The sequence below is a fragment of the Stegastes partitus genome, unplaced genomic scaffold (genome assembly GCF_000690725.1).
Source record: "Stegastes partitus isolate 25-593 unplaced genomic scaffold, Stegastes_partitus-1.0.2 Scaffold269, whole genome shotgun sequence".
Classification (NCBI taxonomy): Eukaryota; Metazoa; Chordata; class Actinopteri; family Pomacentridae; genus Stegastes; species Stegastes partitus.
Window position 1 is genome coordinate 221,970 of NW_007578000.1, and position 13,518 is coordinate 235,487.

General features: G+C 39.0%; 2 protein-coding genes across 3 annotated transcripts in view; one reads left to right on the plus strand and one right to left on the minus strand.

Annotated features, from left to right (window-relative positions):
• LOC103357705 (dicentracin-like) overlaps positions 1–955 on the plus strand; it is a 29,028-nt gene extending 28,073 nt beyond the window's left edge. For both annotated transcript variants that reach the window (XM_008282371.1, XM_008282370.1), the window contains 2 exons: positions 440–458; positions 555–955. In XM_008282371.1, the coding sequence (XP_008280593.1) occupies positions 440–458; positions 555–783 (248 nt within the window). In that variant the 3' untranslated portion in view covers positions 784–955. The remainder of the gene's footprint in view (positions 1–439; positions 459–554) is intronic.
• The window catches only part of LOC103357708 (exostosin-1-like), a 360,610-nt gene that overhangs the window by 167,667 nt on the left and 179,425 nt on the right, over positions 1–13,518 (minus strand). The gene's annotated exons all lie outside the window — the stretch shown is intronic.

Sequence of the window (13,518 nt, forward strand, 5' to 3'; positions counted from 1 at the left end):
TGATTTTAAAGCATTTCAATAATGTGCTAATGTAGAGAAAGTATCAGAAGTTGCCACTGAATGCTGAGTCAGATACTCTTGCTTATATTCCCATTTTAGACAAGTATTTACACAATTTAAATTTGTAATGAAATGCTCTTTAAAGAAAGGTATTGAAAATGTGTTTTGATGCAGATGACACAACTTTTTCAGCAGTGATATTAAATATTTATAATCAGCTATAAGACATAAACAATGGACGAGTATGAGCAGTATCTTATAGGTAATTTTTAGGCTGTACAATGCATTGATGATAAATGATCTAAAGCTTTGCATTGAATTAAATAATGTTATAGTAGTTTTTTTTTCTTCTTTTAATCCCATGATGAACAGTATAATGTGTGGAGTTTAGACTGAGTATGTTTTCACCTGTTTAATTTTCTCTTTCTTGCTTTTTTAGTGGGCAAGGCGATCTACGGGTAAGAACCTGTGCCTCCATCGTTATTACAAACACTTGGCCTCTGCTCCTGTTGGATCCTGAGCTGAACTTTGTTGATCTTGTTTCTGTCAATCAGGGCCGTCAGACATGGACGGTGGGGAGAGCAGCAGCAGCAGCAGCAGGACCAGCGGGACCTGCAGGACCAGCAGAACCAGCGGGACCTGCAGGACCAGCAGGACCAGCAGGACCAGCAGGAGCTGCAGGACCAACAGGAGCTGCAGGACCAACAGGACCTGCAGGACCAGCAGGAGCAAGAGGAGATGGAACAACGCTTTTATAACCGGAAGCGTGCTGCTGTCAACTAGACCTCCATCTGAAAGAGCCATTTTAAAACTTTACTTTAGATGAACAGAAATGTTTCTTGCTGTTCAGAATCAGAAAAAAAAACAACATGGCGTGACAAGTTTTGGATATGTTAACTGATTAAAGAAGAAATGTCACTCATTTTGAATAAATCTTCACTGTGATGCACCAAAACATGAGTTCCTTGTCTAATTTAAAGAACAAATGAGAATAATGTGAATTGCGTGTTGTGGAGTTGAGCCCTGTGTGACTTCAGACCAGCTTCAACAAGTTGGTTTTGGACGGTCTTTGCCAAACAAGTCACATTTCTCCACAGTGCACACTCATTTTTAAGGAGGTCTGTCAACAATTCCTAACACGAGAACAGATGAGCACACTTTCATCTTGTGGGGTAGAAAGACGTTTCCTGCCGCGACCAGCTAGCAATCTGGTAGTACCATGTTGGGCTTGTGTTTTCTTGGTGTAATGAACAACTGTCTTGGAGATCTTCAGTTTTTTCGCTACCTGTCTCTCACTCATGCCAATGTCCAGCAGTGCCAAGATGGCTGCCTTTGTGACTTAACATAATTCTTTTGTTTTAGGCATTATGTGAGAGCTGACAACTTCTGAGTTGTGCTTGAATATAAGCAGGAAACTACTCCAGGCCTTTGCATGTGCAGTGCTGCTTATGACATGAAATGGGCTCTTATATACCCTACAGGGAATACAACTATGCTTAAGCATGTCAAATAGGACATAAAGTATTATGTAATCAGCTGCATTTTTTTTTGTCGTGTTCATTGTATTCTTCAGGTAATATATCTTTAGTGGTAGCAGGCATTAAAATGAACAAGAAAATGAAGAAAACAATGGAGGTCTAATATTTTTTTTCCACGACTGTATAGATTTTTCTTTAATTTAAGCCTCAAATATCTTGTAAAACCCGTATTTATATCCAAACGCACCACATCATTGACTGTTCCACATGAGCATTTCAAATAAAGCTGCAGCGTTCACGGGCACAGCATTGTCCTCGTGGTAACACAATGTGGCTCCAAAGGTTAAAACAAGGATTTGCTACTTCCTGTTTGATATTTTTAGTTAAGTTACACTTCAATAATCCCTTTGGGGAAATTTGTCCTCTGCATTTGAACCGTTTTAGGAAGCCACAGCGCTGGAGCTGTCTGGGGACCAACTCCAGGTCTGAGGCCAGTGTTTTGATGAAGGGCAACTGTAGAAAAATACCTGTGAGAGAAGCAGAGCACCCAGAGGGACCCCATGTGAGCATCGAGCAGAAAACGTTCAAACAGGCCCTGGTGTGTTTAGAACTGTTAGAAGGCAAAACCACCAGTCCCCATTGTGCAACTGAAATACTTACCTATTTTTTCTTTTTTTTATCCTAAGAATGAAAGTGAAGTTGTTTTTTTTTTTTTCTTTTTTACTTCTAATGTTGAAAATGTTTTCTGGAAACATTCCCTAATCAGCTACAACATTAAAACCACTGACAAGGGAAGTGAATGACATTGATCATCTCATTACAATGCAATGTTCTGTTGGGAAACCAGCCACCGAAACATCGAGCACGCCGCACTTCTACGCTGAGAAAGGGCTCCAGGGCTTCACAACTGGATGCACCAGCACAACCTTAACCACGGAGGCCCCTGACACCACAGGTCAACTCAAGATGCCAAGAGCTCATGTTTGGTGGCACCAGTGTTCAGCTGGTTTTAACGTCGTGTGACTGAAATCAGAGTCGGTGCTGTTTGCCAGTAAAGCAAACAGTGTTCGGAGACGACCTTTGACTTATAAACAAGGACATTTCTCTAGATTGCAAACATTAACTGAGGCTGATGTAGTGTGATTACAGATTCTTTACTTCAATGCAATACAATACTTTTCTTTCTTTCTTTCTTTTTATTTTTAATATACACTAAGTGCCAAAAACAGGTGTGATTCACAGGAACATTTTCAAAACATACTATGAAATAGGGAGCAATAGAAGGCCGATGCATAAAAACATGCTTCCCCAGAAAGGATAAGTACACACTGCTAATTTTCAGCAAGCAACATATCAGATAGATTAGCCCAGTGGTTCTCAAACTTTTTGAGCCATGACCCCCAAGATAACATAAGTTTGTGTTCGTGACCCCCCAGTTTGAATTTTTAATAACTCATGAGTAATAACTTTGTTATTCATGTATTTATGCATTAAAAATGAATGTGTTCATTCCACAGATTAATCTCTTAACATTAACGTGTTAATTTTCTTTTTAATGAATGAATGATTTGAATTTATTTAGAACAAATGAAAAAGAAAAAAATATATAAAAACAAAATGAATTAATTTTAAAAAGAGTGTTTAAAAAGAGCAACAAAGAATAAGAATATTGCGTAATCGAATCATAATATTGACAATTTCATAAAAGGAATAGGAAGAAGTATACACATTTAATTTTGACAGCCCTAATACAAATGTATTTGATAAATGTAGGATTTATTTATTTATTTATTTTTACAATGATCTGGCGACCCCCTGAAATTATCTTGGGACCCCCATAGGGGTCCCGACCCCCAGTTTGAGAACCACTGGATTAGACTCAAGGGCAGAAATGAGTCTTCTCAGTCCCAGTGATGGCTCGCCTTGTCTCTGAGACAGCTTCGTGAGGCCATTCTTCTTAGGCCTACAATATTTTAGACAAGTCATACAGTACAAACCTTATTTTATAAATAAATAAATAAATCGTCACCAATATTGTTTGGACTAAACTGCGGGTACGTCTGAGGCTCTGGTTAAAGCCCTGTACACCACTGCAGCCCATTGTTACAATCAGCAGCACCAAAAGATTGAACTCTGTGTTGTTTTCCAGCTTCCACAAAACACAGCAACATTATTTATTATCTCCAACATGTCTGCAGACAATAATAAAGTGCTTTGTCAGGTTCAGACCATTCAAAAAGGCTGGGAAGGGAGAAAAAAAAAAAAAATCAACAACGCTTTATCCTTATTTATTCTCTGTCTCGCACATACGTGAAGAGTGTAGCAGTCGTGTCAAGCTGTAATAATACAAATAATGGCCACGACTGAACAACACAAATAGGAAAAACATGATGAAGTACAAAAAGGAGTCTGCAGAAACAGCAGTTTCTCAAACACAAACAAGCGGCGCGGTGTCCGGTCCACAGCTACATGCAGCATCACCCGCAGAGAGCTTAAACATGCAGCAGTGTGACCACGCTGGCTCAACCCTTCCTGGTTTCAGCTGTTAATAGCGACCGCAGGACAGTGTGTGAATGATGAACTGATCTTTATTAAAATTCTTTGCATCAGAGTAACGAGGAAGCAGAGAAAAAAAAAATTGTCAAAATAAAATATAGCAATAAGCAACCCAGAAAAAAGAAAATAACATCATCTATCACCATTCAGTGGAATCTCTTTGTCTGCAGGTATTTTATGTCTACAGTGTTTTACAATATTCACAAATGTAGTCGTGGATTAGCTCAGCTGTAAAAACAGAAAATTCCAACTAATCATTTTAGACATTTTTCTCTTTGAAAAGAAGGTTCGCTCTACGTGTGTGTGTGTTTCTTCATTTCATATTGAATATATTTCGGCTTTGAAATATTGGTTGAAAATAATAAACAAGCGAGAGTCTCTAAATACACCACCTTGGACTGGGGATGCTACAGCTGGTAGTTTTCAATATGTTGACATTCACATAGCTGCTGCAATCAATTGATCATTCAAGAAACCACTTGTCGTGCTATTTATAATGAAAAATAACTGTTTTATCTATCTTTATCTATATTTATCTGAGCCTGAAACCGTAAAACAGAAAGTATCAGTGTTCTGATGCTCACTAAGCTCAGCATGTGTGGTTCCATCAGGGAATCTAAGTGTAACGTTGTGATATTCTAACAAAATCCAACAAATTCCAAACAAATTCCTTTTCAGTTTTGCTCATTAATAAGGTTCTTGACAAAAAACAAACATTCTTAGCACAACTGAGAGAAAATGAGGGACTCCACAGTCATGTGACACAACTGCAGGCTGTGTTTACTAGAGACGAGACAAACGTGGACACAAAGCAAAAATCTAAGTAGGAAAATATCCATAGCATGTAGAGCCACCTTTTATTTCCAGTATTGGCAACACCAGAGGGCATTCCAGTTGTTTTCTTTTTACAATTTTTATAAGGAATTTCAGTAAAATTGAACTTAATTTCTTTTCTTTTATAATGATTCCTGGCATTGTAACGGTCATACTGCCTGAAACTTATTTCTGATTTCTCTCTGCCTCTATCCACGGCTGTTCTGTTTCCGTAGAGGTGCAGGACTTTATATAAGCAAAAATGTGACAGGAGCAAAAAAACGGCAAGAAACTGCCTGGATTTCAGAGCCGACTCAAATAAGATTACAGCTGACAAAACTAAGATCTGGCAACCTTTGCTGCAATAGGCTACTGTTTGGTTCATCTCAATAAAGTTGCTTTGATTAAAACTGTAGGATTGTAGAGACAGAAAACGAACTTTGTTTTGCGTCAGAAACACCTTCACAGCTGTGCTTAAGCTGTTATTGACACTGAATTTGACAAAGCACGAAACCTTCAGCTCGTATTGAGGAAAACAAGCTTGTTACGAAGTCCTGCTGCAGCGTTTAATGACAGCATTTTCATTTACTTGTAAACTCTTTGCTGCAAGTGCAACTAAAAGAAACCCTTGAATCCTCTTCTGGCACATTTTTGATCAGAGCAGATGAACCACACTAGATGTGTTAATTGAGACTTTACTTCCATTTCCTTGGGTGTTTCTAACTCGCTTTGGGCTCTTACCACAATGTTCATCAGTATCAACGTGTGGGCTGCTGATAAATGTTCTTACACAGTCACCGTGACTTGACATCTGATAAGACGACCGCATACATCTTAACACGCACTCAGCCAAACAGCAAGAACTAATCTACGCAGAAAGAATCTTTTTTCTTATGTACAGTGTTTGTTTCAGTCGAGTCCAGCTGAATTTAGCAAAAACAAATTATGAGTCTTAAATGTTTCAGTCTCAAACATCCCCAGATGTCATTTCTACATGTGTCATTGTGTAACAACGAGGATTTCTTTCTCACAGGTTTGTTTAAATGTCCGAGTCACACTGGTTTCATAACGTTAAAGAAGAATCACCTGTTTGGAAATGTTCTTCATTTAAACCATGTGATCACAGTTCAGAAGTACAACTTCCCTTTCGTGACATTTTACAGTCTGCAGTAGCCGTTTGAAGCACAGTTCATGTGTTTCATGCCAGAAATATGCTCATTTTATCAAATAGCCATTTTACTTTTGGTTACTTCTGGTTTAACAATTTCATGTAGATGCACAACTCACTGCACAAACTGTTCCAACTTTATAGCAGGAAAGTAAAAAGATGAAACAACATTAGAGCGTGTATGGATTGAACCTTGACGATGTCCACATTTTGTTTCCTGTTTAGATCAGCGTGCTGTCATCTGTCAACAGGCCTCAATGCTGCAAAATACAGCAGAACACCTGAGAAAATCATTTCAACCTGGACATGCTCACGTTATCTGTGTCATCATTCTTCAGACATAAATGTAAACAATTCATCTTCCTTGCACTAATCCAGATGTGTTCTTCTGTTCAGGACAAAGTCAGCTTCTTCTACTGATGACCGTCGTACTAATGGGTAAAACTGGCAAGTGTGCTGTGGGAAGCATCTAAGCTTCGTGGAGAAGAGTGGATGGGAAGGTGAATCCTATAAAGCTTCAGTTACTGCTGTTGCTTGATTGTGAGTTACATAGTAGAGCAAGTCGGGTCTATTTGTGGTTAATTGGCTGTTAACTGCAGGGTTGAATATTCAGCTCAAAGCCCAAACTGTCCACGATGTGTGTGAGAACCATTCATAGGGCTGGGAGATGAAACAACATCATACGTTGTGATGAGAAAAAGTTCCCCATATAGTGATGATAAATTGCTAAGTAATTTACAATAACTGAATCTGTCTGTTACAGTCAGTCTCCATCTGCACAACCATCCTATTTTAGGTTATATTACTGACACATGTAAGGCCAAAACGAAGGATCAAAAAAAAAACATACCGTGATCATGATGATTGTCATGATTTGACACCTGCTGCAAACTTTAAGCCATGATAAAGTGATAGCAAGCTAGCATGCACAATAAGAACCGTTAGATCGTCTGCCTGGTCAATTATTGCATCTGATAGTTAGCATTTTGCAATTATTGGAATTACATATTTTTGAAAAGTGCTTCCTGATAAAATAAAACAAATAAAAAATGAGCTTCTTAGGCTCTTAATGACGGGTAAAAAGTAGGGATGCACAATATATCAGCAACCACAACGGTATCGGCCAATATTAGGGTTTTTTTCCCATATATCATATCGGTCTGATGAACATATTTAGCTGATGTGAAAAACCAATGATTGTCTAACATTAGCACCTTCATCTCTACATTTGATATTGCTGCTCTTTCACAGATGTTTTCACTTCAATGGTCCTGGACTTGAACGTTAAATATGTTAAAATGTGCTTTAGTTTTGTTACATAACAAAGAAGACTATGTGGTCTAATTCTTTTGAATAGTTTTCACGTTCTCACAGTGCTTACTTATACTCATTTTTCAGTGTGAACAAAAATTGAATATCGACATCGCCGACTTAGGGTGAAGGCAGGGGACACCCTGGACAGGTCACCAGTCTATCACAGGGCCACACAACCAAGCACACTCACATTCACACCTAAGGACAATTTAAACCTCAATATGTTTTTGGACTGTGTGGGAGGAAGCCGGAGAACCTGGAGAGAACCCACGCTGCACAGGGAGAACATGCAAACTCCACACAGAAAGATCCCGGGTGTCCTCACTGGGACGTGAACCAGCGACCTCCTTGGTGCGAGGCAACAGTGCTAACCACCAAGCCACCTTGCATCTCTATCGGATCTATCGGTTATCAGAAATCGGATATCGGTATCGGCCAGAAATTTTAATATCGTGCATCACCAGTCAAAAGCAAATATTTCACTTTACTTAGTGCAAAATCATTCAGATGTGTTGGAACCTCAGATAGATTAGGAACTGTAGAATTGCTGGATAGAGTTCAAGTAGAATGAACGACAATATGGAGGAAAGGGAGGTGCAAAAAAAAAAGGCCCAGGGTAGTGGATACGTGACGATAAAGGCATAAATTAGAAATGTTGTCTTTTGCCCAATGAAGTTTGTTTCTTGTGCTTGTCGCTGGTCGTCCTCATGGCTGAACCAGGCTTAGGTCCTTAAGCCTCTCTTCTCTATAGGCTCATCTCACTTCACTAATTTCAGCCTCCTAGACTCCTTGTTTTCAGTCCTCCAGCCGATGATCCGCTAATCGATCTTGAGCTTCGTAACAAAAGGCGTCTCATTTTCTAAAATGCATATCGAGGATTAAGGATCGAGGAGGATGGTGGAGGAGCTTTAAGCGAAGATGCACAGGTGTATCCTCCCTCTGTCCTCGATGAAGTCTTTTTCACACATATACAAACCATGTCAGCAGCAGGACTGACAGATGCGTGTATATGATGTTCAATTCTAATATGTGTCCTTCTTTTTATGTATAAAACTAATATGTGTCCCTCAACTATTTTTTACTTTTTACTGCACGTGTGTTTAATAAAAAATCACAATGTAGGGTATCTGTACATTTTCCTCACATTCTGCCATGTTGTGACTTGATTTATCAATAAAACTGTATACTATATATTATCACAAACACTGATCTGTTCATCTGAAACTGGAGTTGCCCCTCTGTTGTCTCAAGCCACGTCCCGCCCACAGCACCATCTGATTGGTTACTCATCAGGAAAAGCAGCCTATCAGGTTTGGAGGATAAATGCTGCAGAGTTATCTTTTAATTCAACATATAGAAAACGTAAATAAGGAGAGGATGTCGTGTTGAAGTCTGTGATATTCTTAATTTTACACAATTTTAGCATCTTTTTTGTGCAATTGTGTATTGGTTCTGTCAGTTATCAGCCTCTAATGCAGAATGCCAAGACCCTAAAACTAAAGCAGCTAAATGGAATTCAGCCATTAATAGCTGTGTTATTCACACCTGCATTTCAGCATTACTTACTTAGACAATTCAAAATGTTGTCCATGATAAAAACATCCCATCTCCGCCTTAGCAAGAAAATTGATAGAGTCAACCAGGAGTGTCCAAGCTCACACGGCCCTGAGTAAAATACTAGTCAAGCAAAATAAGTGTGGGTTATAAGGGATTCATTTGCAACTCTTAAAGCAAAAAGGTTTACGGATTTTTTGGGAAGTAAGCTTATCTGAGTCTTATGATTCCCACTCACAGTTAAGAATGAAGACAGAGCCATCCTCTGTTTGGCCTATCCGAACAGAAACAGGAGGACAGAGCTAACCTGGCTGCTCAACTTAGTAACAAACACCACCCACCAGTTCAGTAATGAGGAAAAAGTCGCATCTTTTGCTTACTCTGTTCAAAAACTAAAGTGTAAAAGTGGCAATGTGTTAATTAGTGAGCTACAGCGGTGCTGGTAGGAGGATCATGTTAGCATTTCACAGAGCTCAGCTTGTGCTAAGCTAACCAGCTGCTGCCTGCGGCCTTCAAATCCACCAGATGGACATGCAACCTTGTGTCCCAAATATTACATCGCTTTACAATTAAACAGTATTTTTCAAAAATGTTTTTTAAGAAACATAATTTCATTTTGAAAGGTTTCCCGATTCGACGAAGCCACGAGGTTTGCATGTGGAGGTAAAAGAGAGCAGATGGAGGTCAAATTGCCCTTCATGATGAGAAACAACCTCCAGACCAACAACCACACCGGATCATTCAGGTTTTGCAGAAGGTTTGAACCGACCACTAAGGCAGCCCTGCTATTTTTTTTTCCTTTTTGCCATGAATTATCCATTTTAACCACAGCACCAGTTCTCTTTGTGCAGATGTTCCACCAAAACAGCTGTCCTGTGACTGTTCTGAGGGCAAACCAAAGCCACTTCCTTTGCTTTGCTCTGCCTAGTATGGCTTAATAGAAGTGATTTGAAAGAATACAAAAAAGCCAGTGTCTATTTTTTCCCCCTATCACAGAATGATAACGAGTGTGCATCTTTCTTCTTCTGTTTCATAACACTGGAGATATAAACAGACCTTTAAGATACAAAATCTAGTGCTGGATCTCTAAAGGACATCATAGACATTTATAGACGGAATTCATTGATTTTAAACCTTCAGACGTACACATGTGACTGTCTTCATTGCTGCTGGACCCCAGCTTCCCCTACATTACCATTACATGTAGTTCCCTTTACAGCCTCCTCACAGATGGAAGTTGACTCTTGAGGCTAACCACATTCTTGAAAAACTCATATTAAAGCACGTACTAGAAGTGAAAACAAGCATATAATGTGATAGTGGTAAAAACCACACTGACAAACTGAACTCAGCACCGCCCATCAAATCAACAGCTATTTCAGGAGAAACATTCACACCAACTTCACATCTTTTTGGACATTGCTCTCTTTGACACCAGTCTTCTGACTCTGACTCAATCTGCGGACAGGTAAAAAGCAAATATTTCACTTAGTGCAAAGTCATTAGGATGTGCTGGAACCTCAGATAGATTAGGAACTGTAGAATTGCTGGATAGAGTTCGAGTAGAATGAACGACGATATGGAGCAAAGGGAGGTGCAAATAAAAACGCCCAGGGTAGTGGGTATGTGACGATCAAGTTATAACTTAGAAATGTTGTCTTTTGCAGGATGAAGCTTGTTCTGGTGTTTCTCGTGCTGTCGCTGGTCGTCCTCATGGCTGAACCAGGGGAGTGTGGATGGAAATTCCTAAGGAAGGGCGTTAGGATGGCAGTTAAAGGTTTTAAGTCGGCGCGTAAAAGTAAGTCACAAGCAATCGTGCATTCAGTGATGACTTCAACGGCTAGAGCTTAGATTTGCGCAAACAGCAGGTTGCTTTAAAACTACTTAAATAAATTGGTATAAAACATGCCTGAATATTGTTTGTCTGTACTAACATATCACTGCGTTCTGTGGTGGAATCTGTTCTGTAGTTCTGGACTCCCAGCTGTAAAGCACTAACCCTAAGTGAACTGATTTGACACATATTCCACGATGAATAACTATGTCATTTTCATCTCTTTGTCTGTGTAGTACACAAGGGCATTCGCAACCTGGATTTTGGGTAAGCATCTAGGGTAGTTGACATCAACAAGACCATTAAGAACGATGAAGTAGTCGGTTTAAACCATCCTACAACATACTGAAACTAATCTAGAAACAGTGCAGTATATTGTATAAATATAAAGGATCTGTGTTTTCATGAAGTGTTCTAGGTTGATCTGATTAATTTCATCCATTCAGGGACCGCTTTATCTACCAAATGCTAAAATTTAGTGAAACTACTTTCCAAAGCCCAAGTTGACACATATACCTTGTGTAGTTTTATCCAAGTGATTAAAAACCCACTGATGGTAAATCCACAATGACATAATAGAGAGTACAGCAGTAGATTTGGGTCATTTATCTCAATCATTAAAATATTATGACATTATTAAAGCATTTGTTGATTAATTGAGTAACTGCTTCAGTTCTAATTTTAATTTCCTCCTCTAATTACATATGGATCCGACCAAAGATTTCCTCAGGAAGATTATCAGTCCTGAATCTGCTCATCCGAAGACATTGCACCTTTTCGCTTTGCAACAGAAGACAAAAAAAAAAAAAAGTGATCGGCTATAAGCGGATAGGTTTGGAATCACTTGAGATGAAGTGCTTCATGGCACAGCTCCAGATGTCTTTCAAAATTGTAACATTGCTTGATATGGCAAACTGAAATAAACCTGCAATACAAAAAGTAAAACTCTGCTTTGTGGTATTATTTAAGCCAATATGTTTCTCCTTTGTTCTGGGTAAATGGTTATGTTGACTTTGGTAGATCTCAAAGAATATGAGAAAATAATCACTTTTCCAATGTCTGTCTGGTTACTTGATGGTTTGTTTTTTGGGTTTTTTTTTCATCAGAAAAATCCCCATAAGTCTTTGGGAATTATTTATTTTTGTCAAAAAATATACTTTAGAATTTATCTATAATATTTTCTACAACTATGATGTGAAAGAAATCACTCCTACAATCACAACTGCTAATTAATTACAATTACAAGTGAAAACTGTCTGTTACATTATACAAGTCACCATGGTGATGTCATTAAATATTTTTCATCTTCATCTTCTTGAAAGCTTCTGACTCCGCTCACCACCGTCAAGCTTAAAATCTAACAGACTGTAGTTGACTGTTGCTCCTGGTGATCACGCCGGATTTTACTTACATACTTATATATACACACACACTTTCTTACACCTCATGCACATCTTTTTTCACTCAAATGCATATGCCCCCATGCTTCTTGCTTGTTTAATTTTGCTCTATGTTATGTTTATGTGTCTATTTGTGTCTGTAATTTACATGTGTATCTGTTCCTGCTGGCACCTCTTGGCCAGGTCATGTTTGCAAATGGCAACTGGTTCTCAAACATTTTTACCTGGTAAAATAAAGGTCACATAGAAAACAAATAAAAAAGTCAAAATTATTCAATGCACTATACTGTACAACACTAAAAAGCAGGTAGTTTTCACATTGGCGATGCTGAAACCATCACATTTTTGCTTGGATTGGAACCACAGGTCATTCCTTTGGCTGCCAAAAAGTCATATTGTTAGTGTATATTGTTTAACGCTCTGAACCTCACCTGGACTTTTTCTTTTTTGTTTGTTTGTTTTGCTCCTGTCACATTTTCACATACTGTGGGCTCATTGTTCACTGCAATATTAAGGTCCTATACCCCTGAGGAAAAAACATCCATGGCTAGAAGTAGAGAGAACTGCCTTTTGTGGAGTATGATGTAGCCGTAATGACACAAGTTGCATTTATTATTTATCCATCCATCCGTTATCTATATACCGCTCAATCCTCATTAGGGTCATGGGGGGGCTGGAGTCTATCCCAGCTGACTTAGGGTGAAGGCAGGGGACACCCTGGACAGGTCACCAGTCTATCACAGGGCTACACTTAGAGACAGACAACCAAGCACACTCACATTCACACCTACGGACAATTTAGAATCACCAATTAACCTCAACATGTTTTTGGACTGTGTGGGAGGAAGCTGGAGAACCCGGAGAGAACCCACGCTGCACGGGGAGAACATGCAAACTCCACGCAGAAAGATCCTGGTGCCCCCACCAGGATGTGAACCAGCGACCTTCTCGCTGCGAGGCAACAGTGCTACCCACTGAAGCCACCTTGACGCCCTTATTTGATTATTTATTTTAAAAACAATACTTGGAATCCACATGTACACTATTTCTCCAAGTGTCCGTGGTTGTTACCAAAACTAAAAAACAACTTCCACAAAGTAAGTATTGTTCAACTTTAGAAAGATATTTCACCCTGCTGAATGCATCTTCCAACAGCTGGCTCTTCTGTACACAGTTTTTGGGTTTTTTTGTTCAGAATCTTGTGCATATGGTTTAGTTTTAACAATTATTTAAATGTCATTTAGAACTGAGTTATTTTCCGCAAATATAACTTTAAGCTTAGGTGTGGTTAACCACTGACAGAACCACACATCACACATGATTAGTTCAAGGATGAAAATTTGAAAATTCAGCAATTCCTTTTGTGTTTACAGTTTCCGGCTGTGATAAATTGTGTAATTT